This window comes from Solea solea, chromosome 11 (assembly GCF_958295425.1).
Source record: "Solea solea chromosome 11, fSolSol10.1, whole genome shotgun sequence".
Lineage (NCBI taxonomy): Eukaryota > Metazoa > Chordata > Actinopteri > Pleuronectiformes > Soleidae > Solea > Solea solea.
Window position 1 is genome coordinate 8,462,308 of NC_081144.1, and position 12,340 is coordinate 8,474,647.

General features: G+C 39.0%; 1 protein-coding gene across 5 annotated transcripts; it reads right to left on the reverse strand.

The window, feature by feature from the left end:
* Positions 1–31: 31 nt before the first annotated feature.
* Positions 32–10,427, reverse strand: tmem269 (transmembrane protein 269). Of its 5 annotated transcripts, none has more exons than XM_058642868.1 (8): positions 10,373–10,427; positions 9,003–9,046; positions 6,139–7,382; positions 5,884–6,031; positions 5,089–5,186; positions 3,033–3,176; positions 2,729–2,929; positions 32–1,873 (listed from the first exon to the last, which is right to left on the reverse strand). In XM_058642868.1, exons 4-8 carry the CDS (start codon positions 5,922–5,924, stop codon positions 1,764–1,766), a joined length of 594 nt encoding a protein of 197 aa, XP_058498851.1. In that variant the 5' UTR covers positions 5,925–6,031; positions 6,139–7,382; positions 9,003–9,046; positions 10,373–10,427; the 3' UTR covers positions 32–1,763. The 5 variants fall into 5 exon arrangements, with proteins under 5 accessions (XP_058498851.1, XP_058498853.1, XP_058498850.1 ...); XM_058642870.1 differs by lacking the exon at positions 10,373–10,427 and adding an exon at positions 10,157–10,316; XM_058642867.1 differs by lacking the exon at positions 6,139–7,382 and having other exon boundaries at positions 10,373–10,397.
* Between the last annotated feature and the right edge of the window lie 1,913 nt (positions 10,428–12,340).

A 12,340-nucleotide genomic window follows, 5' to 3' on the forward strand; every position in this document is an offset into this window, starting at 1 on the left:
GAAGTCTGATTACACTGATTAAGAAAAAAAGTGAAATTCTTAAGTTATTTTATTCTCCTCTATATTGTCAAAATGTACAGATTTTAAAAGCACAGATCTTATTATCCCGCAAGGTCTTCTTTTCTATCACTGGGCAAAGGACAGTTTCTGTATCTATAATGCTCTCAGCTTGCATACATCACACCGGGAAGCTGATTGCATAGTAGTATAGAGTTCAGTCTGTGTATGCACTTGACACAACATTAATCAACATGAACCATGTCAGGAACCTTATGGGTTCAAGCCAGTGAGTTATGGGTTATACGGTTCAAACAGTTAAAAACCACACAATTTCAAATGGTGAAAAATGTCATTCCCTTTATCCTGATCCTATAAGAACGCATGGGATGGATAACAATAGATAACATAAAATGATGTCATCTTCACCAGAGTGATGTCAAAATGTTATGTTTGCTAAAAAGAAAGAAAAAAAAAAGAAAAGAAGGACTACAAAAATGAGTGCTATAGCAAAGTCGGTGGATTTGGAAGAGTCAGTTCTGCCGCACTGCATTCTTGGAAGCAGTAAAATGAGACTTGTGCCCACTAGATGGCAGGAAACGCAAGATTAACAGCCCAGTATGCTGTTGCCCTTTTAATTCTAAATGTATATGACTCACATGTGGAAGACAACTGGGCTATTCAATGATTCACATTTTTTTTTTCTTTTTTTTTTTTTTTATAACTTGTTAATAAAGAATCACTGACTCAGTTGTGAATGATGGATTCAATGTTTTTGACTGCACAGCCTCTTAAAACAGAAGTAAATCATGCAATGGCCCAAAAGAAAAAACACACGTAACAGAAACACAAAATTATTATTATTATTATTATGTATTATTTATAGGATAACACTTCAACCCCTTTGATACGTACAAACAGCAAAGTGTAGTGACCCATTTTTCTATTCAATGTTTCTGAACAGGAGGTGTTTTAGTTTCTCGCAGTCTTGTGGGTTTTAAGATTTTTTTAAGTTTAAAATAATATCTTCTTGTGCTGGCTGTATTCGATAGAACCTAAACAATTCTCTAAAATCATAACCACACAGTGAAAAATGTCCTCTTCTGTCAATTTCCTCACATTGTAAATCGCTGTGTAAATTGACAGTGCATCCTTTCCCCCCCGAGTGGTGGGAGGAGACTAACACATAAACAACAACAAAACTAAATTCTCTCTAGCTATGTTAAAATCCTGACCCTGATGAATTACACCCGAATAAAATAAAAAACAACCCGGACACAAACAGAATTTACGTAATCGGCCCATGGATTAAAGAGCCTATACCTAAATACTGTAGCCCAGTTATACTACGCACAATGCTAAGATTATGCAGAAGAGGATGCTGTACGGTTAGTTGTTTTTGTGCGAAATCCGCTTACAATTATCGTGCGTGAAGATGTCATGCCCTGCTGCCACCTGCCCACAGTGTTCAAATATGAATCGATACCAAAGTAGGGAGATTACACGCGAGATAATCCTGATGAAAAATCAGTTGGTGGAACAAGACGACCGACGTTCGGGCCTGAGCGAAAATGCAGCAAAGACACGCCTTCCCTGTCTCATCAAAATAAACATTAAAACAGAGTTCATCTTTGGAGCATGAGCATGTTCAGCTTGAATCCTCCGTGGCAACAGCGTGGGAGCAGCAGCAGTCTGGAAGCCTATGTGGGCCAGATGGGCCAGAAGTAAAGCTACTGGGAGTTTTACACAAATCCAGCAACTCCTTTTTACACTTTACTGCTCCAGAGGGATGTCGGGAACAAAATGTAAGAGACGGACCACAGCAGGTAGTACACGCAGGCGGAGGGGAAGCAAGAGCAGAAGACCATGACAACGCCTGAAAATGCAAACAAAATGGAGAGAGAGAGAAGATTAGTGAGCAGCATACAATAAAATGAATAGCATATGAAAAATGCAAGAAAAAATAATTGGATTACTCAAAATAATTTGGGTGACTGTGCATACACTCCATAGACTGTATATTTAAATGGACACTTAGTTGTTGTGAAGCCTCAAAATCTGCCATTTGCCAATTTTTGAAACAGGAAATTCAGACATCACCTGAAACCAGGCCTTAATGTCCAACATGGTCAGTACCAGATGTTAATTGTTGGTGTCCACTCACATGTACTGTGATTTATGGAGTATTTTTCTTCTAAATAAAAACATAATTACAGAACTGACATCATGAGCTACTGCAGAAGACCTGAAACTAGCGACTGAGACATTTAACTCTTCAGTAAAGTTTACTGACATGATAATTCAAGTAAGAAGCAGAGTCATCGTCTGACATCTAACATCCATTATTATATCCAGTCTATGTACAGTCTCTCTTGGTCTAAATGCTAAATGCAAAAAAGACTGACCAGTTTCAAAAGTATCAAAAGTTATTGCATCTCATATTGTGTAGTTGCAGGTGACACCTTTTGAATATTGGGCTGCAAATCCTTTTTTATGATGCGAGCAAATCACAACTGTGAAGGCTTCAAAATGTCAGTGACATTACGACCAGTTGGCAGCTACATCATTGAGTTGTTTAAACTTCATTATGAGGCAAATGTTATATATGAAAACATAAGAGCATCTATATGCTGAGATCCCATGTGCAGATGCTAAATGTCATACTTGAGTCTCATTTTCAGTTTAGTACAGTACATTCAGTTCTGGCATCCATCCATCCATCCATTTTTACCTCCGGCAAAAACGACTTTCTTCCAGGCCTGGGACTCCAGCATTTTGTCATGTGGGTAGAAGCTCTGACTGATCATGAAGAGGATCATGGCCACTGCAGTCACACGCAGCAGGGCCATGTTTCCCCCAGACAGCAGAGAGGCACTGGCCAGAATGGCTGAGGGGTAGATGCAGGGCAGGCCGCGGTACATGAACGGGATCCCTAATCACCAAAAAGAGAAACACATCCCCAGTGAGTCCTTTCAAAATTCCAGTATGAGTGAGGGTGATGAAAATGTTCACAACACAATATATCGGTACTTAACCAGTTGAGAAGAAGCAGAGGCGGACAAACACGGATAGGACGTAGCACATGCACAGGATGTTGTCCAGCAGGTCCGGTGTCCTCAGGAGCAGCGACGTGGCGATGCCAAAAGTTGTGAAGTCAGCAAAATCATCCAGCTTTGCACCTGAGCATTAAAAGGAAAACTGTGAATTCAAGAGATGACACACGTGTGTACACAAAACAATGACTGCTCCTCTTTAATGTCTTAGACGGGACTTGAGCCTTCAAAATAATGTCTCCCAAGATTATTTTGATGATACAGAAACTCACAAAAGGGCGAATGTCACTTCATTGGCACTATGGAACCTCCGGTTTTGGGTACGTGCCACAGAAAGAACTACAACATTGTGGTGAATCATACATTGTGTTACTTTAATAGGTTGATGCATCGACTGTATATAAAAATAGACGTAGTCTCCTGGTAGTCGTAGTCTCGTAGTCACCTCTGTTTGAATGGAAGTCTATGGGAAAATGAGCCCACTTCTCAATGGATTTACAACGCCAGTAAAGTACTCTCAATCTATATATATATATATATATATATATATATATATATATATATATGTATATATACACATATAGATATATATGTATATATATACACATATATACAATCTAAGGGTAAATGTGTATGTGCAAATACCTACAAGTGGAAATTTTCAGTGTCAGCCAAAATAGCAGGCATCGTATGACCAACATTCTTCACTGCTGTGCCTCTTTATCCTTTAGGAGCACGGGGCATGTTTTCAGCCGATGAGGATGAGGTGAATCCAGGCCCCAGCCATAATGAACGAGGTGGAATTTCACAGCACAGGGTCAACAATTTTAGCAATTTCAGATATGCAGAGAACCCCAAGCATCGGGGATAAAAAAGACAATTGGAGCGTGATCCCGTGGAGTTAGGCTGCTTAATCAGAAAGTGACTGTTCGTTTAACAAAATACATGGGGGGGTGGTGGGGCCACAACAACATCCACCTGCAAAGTCATGCAGAAAAACCCTGGTGGGACACAAAGCCCCCGCTGAAATGTGCAGCCAACGGTGCATTGTGATGCACCTGGGAGCTATTTTGGGATTCTGAAAAATGTGAACTTGCACAACTGATGCAGCTGTTTGTGTATTAGAATATATGTGCTGAGATGTTTGGAACACACACAGTCGTTGCAATTTGAGACAAAACAACAGGGAAATTGCAGAGGCTTCAATTTAATCTTTTTTTTGGCTCTATGCTGTAAGCCAGACATGTCCAAAATCTGGCTCGCGGGCCAATCATGGCCCTCGGTCAGATTTTGTACGGCCCGCAGCTTTGGTTGTATATATATGGCTCGGGACGGAGTCAATTATGTGTCATCCACATTATCTCATCTGGTCCCGTGTTTGAAACTTAGCTGTGACAGACATCGATGCTTTATCATGATATCTAACTCCAGATGTGATAGAAAGGCAGAATTCTTTCATTTTTTCACTCCTGCGTGTCTTAGATTTGGTTAGATTGCCATTCAAAAATGATAATTGTGACAATGAAAATAAAACTTTTATAAAAGAGTGTATTTGTTGTTAAAAAAAAAAAAAGGTCTGAAAGGACCATTGGCCCCCAGAAATCTTCACATTATCAAATCTGGCCCTTGATAAATAAAGTTTGGACACCCCTGCAGTAAGAAAAATGGAATAATACAAGTTGGAAACAGCTTGAATCTTTCTCGTTCTCATCCTCGTAAGGCAATATCAAAGCTTCCAACATTACTGGTACACTTTGCAGTCATACAAAAACACTGAATCCATTACCACAACTCTGTAAGTTGCAGGGTCATTAAAGCCTGAATTTCATTTCATAAAATATGTACAGTTCTCCTCATGGAGACTTTGTAAGTCTACCCGCAGTATTTAAATGGCACAGTCTCTTTTCACTGGTTGCCTTTGTTGAAAACTTTGTGTGGCCAAATTAGTGCGTCCAGACAAAGGACTGTGCAAGACACCCTGCCAACACCCCCGTTAAAAGTCCATCTTTGGTCCGAGCCATTTGACCACAACACTTACCCAGTGCAGAGCAGGCATTGAGTCGCCTGGCAACTGCTCCATCTGCAAAATCCAGCAGGTAGCCAATCAGAACCAGCCAACATGCAGCATGACGGTGCCTGAACAAAACAAGTGAGTGTTAGATTTGGCTACATGATGACAGCAGCCCATTCAAAGGGGTAAAATATCTGCATGGTCCTCGCCAGTGGAAAAAGGCTGAGATAGTTGAATAACTGTTTTCAAACCTGCACTTGCCTGTGCCTCTTTACTACACTGTCATCACTATGAGCATTATTTACTGTACGGTGGGAATTATTAACACGAAATGGCACTTTAAAAAGCAGAACACAAAAACTTTTTCCACAAAATGATCATTTGGCATTGGCAACTGTATATGTGTTCTCAGTTCAAATGCTTTCAAATTGCAAATGCAAGTGGGAACAATGTGACGAGCAAATCGCGAAGGCTGCAATTGAATTATTCTACGTATATTGTTCTGTCTTCTATGCAAATTTAAAAAGACGTGATTGACTTTAAATTATTGTAAATTATTAAAAAAATATATGTATTTAAAATCAAATCACAATAACAAATTGGTAATGGATACGTTCCACAAATCTTTCAGCCATAATATTCAAGTTTTCAACTTGATTATTGATTTTGTTTCCCTCAGTGCCAAATAATTTACATGAATATAGCCCCAACCTTAAAGTATGATTACATTATTATTATAATTATTATAGCTAAAATCCATGTTAATCCACAGCTGTGCGATTGTAAACTCTACTGTTGTCAAATGACGACGCGTTCACTTACCCGCTAAGACAGCTGAGAATGGAGGACATGCCCATGACCATGTTGGCAACCGACAGAGCATTTGCCGCATTTTTACGTGCAAACTCCTTGAGGTGGATCCCAGCGGACTGATGGTTCAGAAAGAGCTTGTTGGTGCACTGGAAAAAACCTGAGACCACACAACAGCAGCAGTTAGTCGCTGCCCGTGTTGGGTCGATAACTCTTCTGTGGTTTAAGAGAAAAGCTAAATCCCCTTCTATGATTGGGTGACCATACCCGCTGACCTTTAGTAGAACGGATGGGAATAGTCTACTAATTATATCCCAGTTAGAGTCAAAACATCTGTGCAGGTAAGAGGAAAAGGGTGTAAATAATATAAAGGGAAAATGACGATTCACCAGTCACACAGTAATTGTAGAACTATATGTTGTATACCTTCTAACGGGATTCCATGTTTTCTATTTTACTTAAGCTATTACAATAAAACTGAATTCCAGTCTTATGTAGAAAAAAGCTTCACTTACCAAGATGTATGTTTATTGGACGCAGACCAACCTTACGATTCATTCATCCATTTTTCAGATCACTAAAATGCATTGTGTTACTGTATATTCATTCAATAATGGGTGCGCAGTCTCCAGCATGCAACATCACAGAGAGCCAGTTTACAATATTCTACACATTTGAACTAGTAGGGAAAAAATGGCCAAATTTCATGCATTAAAATTCAATATCTAGGTAATGTTTGGAAATATATGAACATGATGCATGTGAAGTGTTATGGCACTCAAACATGGTTTTTATCAAGCGTTCAAATACACAGAAAAAACTGGTGTGGGGAACAAGCTATGAACACGTAGAGGGACTAAACCACTGGCTACAGTGAGTCTATACTGGACCTACTGCGTTGACACATACCAGACATGAGATCAATTAGCCCATTAACACTGAGCAAGCCTAGTGACCTCAGACAAGGACATGGCAAAGCACTCACATAGCTTAACTTCAAGTCTATTAATACCACAGCAGCCTTTGGCTTCAATGGAGATTGTGGTATGAAGATAAAACTGCTACATCTCCTTCCAAGCTTCTCTAACATGCAGTTTGTGCCCAAACACATGGAGTTCTATCATCCACAGTAATAAATGAACACAAGTGCTAAGACTCAATATGTTTAGTTACACCGATGATAACAATATTATTTTTTTTGCTGTGTCAGTGATAGTTAAACTTAAATTCACTATTTTAGTCAGCAAGATGGAATGACTTTTGCCTCATTCTTGCCAAAAACTGCCCCCCCCCCCCAACTGTGACAAAGAAATCTCTGTTTTCTGTCTGCCCTCCTCTTGTGTGAGCTTTTGATTTTCTCTCAAGTCGTAGTACTGCCCAATACAGTATGCACAGACAATGACCTTCAAAGCTTTTAGATAATTTAAAAGTTGCAGTAGCAACCGTTCAAGTGTTTCTCATCCTGAACTTCCTGTGATTCCAAAGCCAGACGAGTTCAAGAGACTCTTCATCTGAAAGAAAACAGTGTATGAGACACAGCAGAAAGCCAACAATAACTTACACTTTTACAATGACAGCATGCTTTTTACTTCTCATTTGGGACTTTTGAATCTATTTACAACCTGATCATTTAAATACCCACTCCACTATACTGCTAGACGCAGCTCCTCAGTGAATGCAGCACAATATTCTGCATTGTTGTGACAACATTAGGTTTGCCAAGTTTGCTACATGAATAATTTTAGGATTATTCATTCAAACCATAGTAAATAGCTGCCGTTACAGCCACATGTCGAGGTCCTGTCTGTGCAAAGCACTTCTTATGCAAGACCCTGCTATGTTACCTGGAAACAACTAAAAGGACTTAATGGAGGGAGGGGAAAAAACAACAAGCAGAGCAAATCACTTGCATTCTCTGTACATTTAAAGTGTTAGCTGTGTTTTTTTTTTTATAACCACATGTAGTGAAAAATGAAATGGCAACGAGATTCTCATCAGTATAAATAATGCACACATATATGAGATTTGATCCGATATATCAAACACTGTGCTTTATGAAGGTGTAAGGTAATTTCAACGTTTCCCACCTAATAACACAATACTTAAACTACTGTACATAGCATTAAAGCTGTAGTGTGTAACTTTTAAATAAAAAAAAACAAACAACGTTTGTTACACTCAAACCACTGTTAAATGAGTTCACATGTTAAGCATATCACGACTCCATCTCTCCGTATAGCTGCACACAGAGTGATCCATTTTTCGACATGAATAAGCAGGCGAGGAGGCGGAAGACGCGCACCGCGAGAGTAAAGCAACACAGCTTCATACAGTTCCAAGAGACAAGGTTCAGAAGAGGATTCTACTGCAGAAAATAAGCCTGGATGTTCAGTAAGATTTCACAAACAAATTCTCATCATAAATCAGGATTTTGACTTTTGTCGCGATGGTGAATGAGATCAATGCCTGCATGTGCCACAGCACAGCTGCTGCTGTTCTTGCACCATGCAGCTCCAAGTTGGGGGGTAAAACTTTCCCTGGATCCCAAACTTTCACCTAAGTAATTACCTGCTCGCGACTACAGATTTTTCAGATTACCAGGAACTCTAGAGGGGCGGGGCTGATTGGTGGAACACATGTTGCATGTGTTTAAACCAATGCAGCTGCAACCCACCTTTAAACAAGACCTTTAAAAGCAGACAAAGAAAGAAGAACTTATCCATTTATCGGTCATTTCGAAAATATGGAGCAAAAGAAAAGGACGTATGACAAGTGGACGGACGACGAGGTCCAGGCTCTTTTGAGCGCATTTGCCCAGGTAAATAAGTTCCTGGTACATTAATGTTTCTGTAATAGAAGTTACACACTGGAGCTTTAATGTATGTGTACCAGTAGTGATAAAGAACTCATGTAATTGTCTCAGTCTCCAGATTTACAAGCTTTAAACTGGACTACATGCACTCGTTGTACTCAGTGATTTTACTCTATTCAGTCTGAATGTCTTGAAAACCTAGTGACTGTTTTGTTACCCAATTTAAATCCAAGGAATCTTTGACTTTATTCTCTGGCACCCGTGCCCATGTACATACAGTAATCCAGATTAGAGATGAGAATGAGTAACAAGCACCTACCAGAGGAGGGAGTCAGGAGGATCATGATTGTGTCTGGCCAAAAGCTGAAAGAGTAAAAATAATCAAATGACAGTGCATTACATTAAACCGCATAGAAAACATTTGCAGAGCAGTAAATAAGCCACTGTTTTACTATGTCAACGTTAAAATAGAATTAAACTGTACAACAATACCCTCAGAATTACTTACTAAGACTTTTGCTGATCCTCTTTGGTAGCGACCAAACTACACATTGTATTTTAGTATCATGATTAGTCTTAAATAGACCAGACAGGTGTGCCATGAGCACGACAGTGTGTGTGTGTGTGTGTGTGTGTGTAATGGTATTTACTACCTCGTTATGACCTATTTTGACATAAACACTGTCAGGACCAAAGGTCCTCATGGAAACCAAATCTCCACGTTTTAATGCAGGCTAATGAAAATAAAGTAAAATACACGAGAACACATTTGAACACGCATCTTCACAATAAACCAAGATTACTAAAAACTTAAAGGGCTACTTCATGCAAAAAATATACCGGTTTTTTTTTATTCATTTCCAGAGATAAATGTGTTATGTGTCTCATTCCCAACAACAGAGGAAGTTGAAAAAAAAAAAAATTGACAAGAAGTCAAAGTCAAAGAGTAAAAGATTTAATGTGTAAAATAAAAAAAATAAAAAATAAAATACATTTTTAAAAAAATAATAATTTAACTGCTTGACATTAAATGTCAATTGTTATAAGATTACATGCATGACCTATCTTTCGTTCATTAAAGTTCCCGGCTAGCAGAAGTTTAAAAGGAGACAGAACCGGAATTGCAGCATTTATGTCATTTTGAACGTAATTAAATGCAATAGATTTTTAACATTGTCCACCATCACCACCACGCGCCATCTTCTATACTTTACTGCAGTCACCGTGCAAAAGCAGCAGCGGCGGCAGCAGCACAAGAAGGACAACACAACAGGCTGGTCTCCAGTGGCATCTGTGAGGAGGCGCACACTAACATCCCTTCATCTTTGCGGAAACATTATAGGAGCAACTGCGTCACAGCTAGCCTACATCCTAAGCAAAACAAATGCGCCGCAGACAAAATCTACTCTGATTTAAAACGAATACCATTTATTTACTGACAGAGTCACAGACACACAGCGCGTCACATCTTACCTGAAATGATTTCCACAGATTACAGAACACAATGAAAATAATGGAGGCGTCTAAATGCGGACGTACAGCTAACCTAACAGTCTCTCTGTCTTCTCTCTCTCAATCTCTCTCTGGCTCTATCTGGCTCTCTCTCTCTCTCCCTCTCTCTCTCTTTCTGGCTCTTACTGGCTGATTTCTCTTTGTTTACTGACTGGACGAAACATGGATGGTCTTTACCTGTGCACTTCGCAGCCGCTTCTCTCTGCCTGTCCTTTTAAAGACCAAGTATAACGCCGCTGGAATATTCCACCGGAAATGACGCTATACCATTCGTTCGAGCTTTTTCCATAACATTGTCGGAAAAGTTTGTGTTGTATTTTCGGTAATATGCGGAGAAAAAGCACACTGGTATCACTTAATTATTAATTAACATCGTCATATGGATGTTAGGATTGTGACAGCAATAAGGCAATTCATAACAATCAATCATTTTAATACAAAACTTGCACATCTCAAAGACAGAGCCGTTCCTAGCTTTGTGGGGGCCCTGTGCAAGATGCTGTTTGGGGGCCCCTAGCTTGCCAAACTTCGATGGAGAGATTATGATCCATGAAGAAGAGCCACAATCTATTGCATTTCATGAGCAATACAGGCTGCACACATGACAACTTCTCATTAAAATGAAGCACCTTAAGTTGAGCCACTCAAGGCTAGTTAAACTGATAAAAAAAATATAATAATAACAAGGAAAACAACAACCCTCTATAGATTAGTAAATAAATGTTTATTTAGCTCTACCAGCAACACAAATTCCCAAAACCCAAAACATTAATTAAACAAAAAAATAAAAAGGGGTACACAGTGGTTTAGTGGTTAGTGCTCTTGCCTTGCTGCAAGAAGACCCAGATTCGAGCCCTGGTTGGAACAAGGGCTTTTCTGCATGGAGTTTGCATGTTCTCCACCGTGTGTGCGTGGGTTTTCTCCGGGTTCTCCAGCTTCCTCCCACAGTCCAAAAACATGCAATGGGGGATAAGGTAAATTGGACACCCTAAATTGACCAAATTCCAATATTAGTTTTAACAACAAAAACCTTGTTGTTAAAACTAATATTGGAGTTACTGAAGTTGGAGGAACTTAACATGTAACCCATTGAATATGATCAACAGAAATCAGCATAGACTGTTTAAAAACACAATTTACCAGCATCTATTTTCAGTGCAACAATGAAAACAAACCAACACTAAAAATAATACTAACTCAGTTGAGTTAGCAATAATCCACTGCCACAATAGTCCAAAGTAGGACTGATATTTATTAGTCACTTAATAAATAACTAGTGTTATTTAAAAAGCAGTACTACACTTCTAATTACAGGTCTATAAAATATGCACTACATTTAATACATTAATCAAAAGTTATCCTTAAGTAAGTTTAAGTGGCAAATATCAGGGAGACAATGTATACTAGACAATGACAGAACAGACATCTGAACAACAACAACAACACATCCTCCCTCCCTGCTATAGTTAGACAAAACACGCCTGGTGTCACTCACTTGAGTCACTCAGTCCCATGGCAGGACAGCACCATCTATTCACATGTGACAGTACTGAATGTGATTGTTACCAATTGCTATAAATACAGAAAGACATTTGAGAATAAAAATAGATTCAGTTATGTTTATTACATTGTTATACACATTACAACAAGCACTAAAATCAAATCATGTTCACATCATTTTCAGGGGGAGATGTTGTCTTTGAGAGATAAGGAAGTTTACCAGACAATAGGTTGTAGTATCTTTGGAGTTTAACTTAAATCACGACACTGCAACTGTTGCTGCTTTGATGTAGACCTTTATTTTATATGTCATGAGTCCCTCAAATGCCAACAACAGATTATTTTAACATAAAGATTACTTTTCATTGTTATGCAGATGATACACAGTTGTATCCATGAAGTCAGATGATAGTTCAATCATGATCAAGTTGTAAAGCTCCAGGAATGACTCATGAATTGGATGACCCAACGTTTTAGTTCTTAAGGCAGACAAAACTGAAGTCTCGCCCTAAACACCTTAGGGAAGCAATATATGAACACTTATTCACCCTGGATGGCATTACCATAGCCTCCAGTTCTACTGTCAGGATCCTTGGAGTTATTTTCAACCCAGATTTGTCTTTCGACTCACATATACAAGTCTGT

Excerpts from the sequence above, each read along its gene's own strand:
- tmem269 (XM_058642867.1), bottom strand. The coding sequence starts at position 9,027 with ATGATCCTCCTGACTCCCTCCTCTG. Across the intron at positions 3,177-5,088 it reads CAATGCCTGCTCTGCACTGG|GTGCAAAGCTGGATGATTTT; the intron begins GTAAGTGTTGTG and ends TTTAATGCTCAG. Across the intron at positions 2,930-3,032 it reads CCTCTGCTTCTTCTCAACTG|GGATCCCGTTCATGTACCGC; the intron begins GTTAAGTACCGA and ends TTTGGTGATTAG.